Source organism: Peromyscus maniculatus, chromosome 1 (assembly GCF_049852395.1).
Source record: "Peromyscus maniculatus bairdii isolate BWxNUB_F1_BW_parent chromosome 1, HU_Pman_BW_mat_3.1, whole genome shotgun sequence".
Classification (NCBI taxonomy): domain Eukaryota; kingdom Metazoa; phylum Chordata; class Mammalia; order Rodentia; family Cricetidae; genus Peromyscus; species Peromyscus maniculatus.
Window position 1 is genome coordinate 115,736,553 of NC_134852.1, and position 3,768 is coordinate 115,740,320.

The following is a 3,768-nucleotide window of genomic DNA, read 5'->3' on the forward strand; positions in this document are numbered from 1 at the left end:
GTAGCAAAATGTACAAACAATGGTAAGAGCAGAATCTCTAACTGTACTCTTCACCAATTCTAGAATGAATTCCCAAAATAGCCTTCCTTCCTCTCCTGAGCATCATAAATCAATGGAGCAAAACTCTGTCTTTGGGACTGACCAAAATATGTTCTAATTTTAAAGCACAAAGACTCTTAGATGGATGACCAACACCAAGTGTGGCAGACCTCCAGTGAGTTTTTACCTGGTTCCCATCCTCAGAAACGTATGACATGCCTGACAGCACAATATATTTACCATTTGCAAGAGAGAAACTCACTGTAAGTAACAAAATTGCTTCCACATTTACTGAATCTGTGCATGAGAACCTAGTGCCATTTAGTAGCTTTGTCAGATTGAAATAATATACAATTACTTTTATTAAATAAATACCAAAAAAATAGATGTCTTCAATACTTGGCCTTGTCTGCTGTTTATACTGGACAAAAATATAAATAAAATTTAAAACACGAGATTTTTAAAAAGAAAATCATTAAGTGGAAATATAATTCTTCCTAGAAAATCTTGTCTCTCCAAGGATAAGTTACATACAGTGCCTATTTCACTTACGCTTGTTTTAAATAAATAAATAAATAAATAAATAAATAAATAAATAAGTAGGTAACATTATAACAAAAGGTGGTATTTCAGTATGTGGCCATTTTGTATCCTTTAATAGACTCTGTGAGACAGAGATAAGCATCCATTGCATTGGCTTAGAACCTGTAAAGACATTGAATCCTAAACCAGGCACAGACTAGGATTTGCCATTCTTGTTCAGATAGTGTTACAAGATCAGTTATTGGATTGAGGGGAAAAAATTCTATCCCCCAGTCCCCATGACAACTGTGGAGAATTGTTGGGGTTGGAAAGAATAATAGGATAAAGGAGAAATATCCACAAACGCAGCTATCCAGATACATCCCAACAGACTGTTGAACCACGTGCCTGGGGGTTTTCTTTGCATAGACAACTAGGAGGAGAAATATTCACTGTATAATGGTTCCTGTACATACACTCCATGACATCCATGATCTCTTAACTGAGTTCTTCGTAGGAGACTCTACAGCCAGTCAGTAGGATGTAGTCAAATTGATGCTTTTGTGTAGAACACCCTGAGCACTCGCTGGCGGATCTGTCGAGTCTTCACCCCATAAACAAGAGGATTGAGGGCAGGTGGCACAAGGAGATAGAGAGTGGCCAGCAGAACATGGACATGATGGGGAACATGGTGCCCAAAGCGGTGAGTGAGGAAAGAGAACATTCCAGGAATGTAGAAGATGAGAATGACACAAACATGAGACCCACATGTACTGAAGGCCTTGAGTCTGGCTTCACCCCCTGGGACCTTCAGCACTGCCTGGAGGATGAGGGCATAGGAAATGCCAATGGCCAGGACATCTAGCCCAACTACCAACAGTGCCACTGACAGCCCATAGGCTCGATTCACTACGGTTTCAGAACAGGCAAGTTTTACCACAGCCATATGCTCACAGTAGGCATGGCTTATGACAGTGGCTCTGCAGAAGACAAGATTCTGCAATAGGATGGGGAAAGGGATGAGGAGGACCAATCCCCTCAGTAGCACCACCATCCCAATGCGCCCTATGATCCCTGGATGCAGGATGGTGGAATGGCGCAGAGGGTGGCAGATGGCTACATAGCGGTCCAGAGCCATGGCCACAAGTATGCCTGACTCCATAGACGAGAAGGCATGAATGAAGAACATCTGAGTCAGGCAGACAATGTACCCAATCTCATGAGCATAAGCCAGGAGCACTGTGAGGGCTTTGGGTGCAGTGGAGGAGGCCAGGACCAGGTCAATAGCAGCAAGCATGGCCAGGAAGAGGTACATGGGTTGGTGCAAGGAGGAGTCAGTCCAGATGATGAAGATAATAGTCACATTGCCCACTAGAGCAAGCAAGTAAAGGACACCCAGGGGCAACGCTATCCAGTGCTGACTTTCCTCCAAGCCTGGAATGCCTACCAGGAAGAAAGAGGGCTGGGGTTGCCTCCAGCTGGAATTGCTGAGGGCCATGATCAACAGCACAGAGAAGGAAGAGTGAAAAGACACCCAGGTCACGACTTCTCCATTCTTGATATGCTAAGACACTATGCAGATCCAGCTACCATGTTCATCAGAGCAACAGGTGACTTGAGCTGCAACACGAGGGAATAAAGTTAGACTCAGGGAAGAAAACCCTTACTGGACACAAATGTTTTTCAGATGAGCCTTCCGCACATCTGAACTGGGATGAGTCTAGCTGTGATGTGAGATAAGAGCAAACCCTGAACACAGCTGCTTGAGAGAGATGTTAACTCTTCTGCTCAGTGACTTAAATTTTGAAACTGTCAACTTGAAAGCATTGTCTTTACTAACTGTGTAGGTAGTGCTGAAGGCTAAGTCTCCTGTCACTTTGACACTCATCCCCTGCAGCCTCAGGACACAGTACTCAGTAATTGTTCCTGAGATAGGCTGCATCCCACAATCTTCTCCATCTCATTGCAGTTGGCTCCAGGGTTTCAGGATCCCTTCCCTTCCTCTTCCCTATGTTAACTAATCCACTGCATGGTTTTAACTAGTTAATGTGCTTCCGTTCATTCCAAGCTTATGTTGGATGGAAAAATATTCCTGTGATGCACAAATTTATTTCTTTGTTTGCTTCCCTAGGCCTGTACATTCAACATTCAAAGCAATCTGGCTTAACCAGCCTTCCCAAATATCCTCTATCTACTTTATGTTTCTATTTCTATGAATAAACCCATGTCTATGTATCCAAATCGAAAACTGTTTTTACTCATTCTTATAACTGATGCCTTTTATCGTTTCAACAATCCCCATTGACTTTAATATCTCACAGCCCTTCTCTTTTCTCGGCCCCCAGTATTACTGCCTGAATTTGTAATCCAACTTTCTCTTACCCAAATTCTTCCAGACATAATGGAAAAAAATCAGATTGGAAAAACATCAAATGTGAACTCATGCAGTGACACTCTGTAACTTTGTTATGAGCTCTTTTTTAAACCCTGAAATCACAAATTCTCTCTAAAATTTAACTTTCATATGTACATAAAATGCTTTGGTGAAAGTCATGCATGGAACGACTCACAGACTGGCATGCAAGTTTATGAGATTATCTTATTGCATTGCTTCCCTAGCAGTTGTGTTACCTGTTAAAAATGTTTTGCTGTTACCTTATGTTGTTGTTGTAATTATATGAGCACCCAGGCATATTACACAAAACTTCTGAGCTTCTTTCTCTTTCCTCTCTTATCTAATTTGGTATTTCTCATCCATCAAGATCCAGAGTCCAGTGCCCTCTTTTCCTGCAGAAGGTTTCACAGTGGTTTGCCAACCCAGGTAATATTGTCCATATTTTACGACCTGCCTTTGTTTATCTATGACATTCTGATTTGTCAGCATCGTAAAAACCCTTTCAGTGTCACAGTGTTTTATTTCAAAAGACAGAATCAGATCTCATTAAACTTGGTAACCACAAGCCAGCCTGGTGGACACATTACGGTGTATATCATCAAATTTAATTAAATTTAAGCTGTCTATTTCATATTCTAGTAATAAAACTTTGGCAAGCTACTTACAATTTCTAAGCCTAGATTTCTCATCTGACAGTAAAATAAAGATCAGCCATACAACTTACTATAAATATTAATCAAAGCATACATTCCAAGTCTAGGCTGACATTATTCTACAAGATATGGATTTCATTATTACTAAAAATTATTAAA

General features: G+C 41.0%; 1 protein-coding gene across 1 annotated transcript; it reads right to left on the bottom strand.

Annotated features, from left to right (window-relative positions):
* Positions 1–1,108: 1,108 nt before the first annotated feature.
* On the bottom strand, positions 1,109–2,059 carry LOC102905212 (olfactory receptor 52L1). The gene has a single exon (XM_006991717.3). The coding sequence runs from the start codon at positions 2,057–2,059 to the stop codon at positions 1,109–1,111; it is 951 nt and encodes a 316-aa protein (XP_006991779.2).
* Between the last annotated feature and the right edge of the window lie 1,709 nt (positions 2,060–3,768).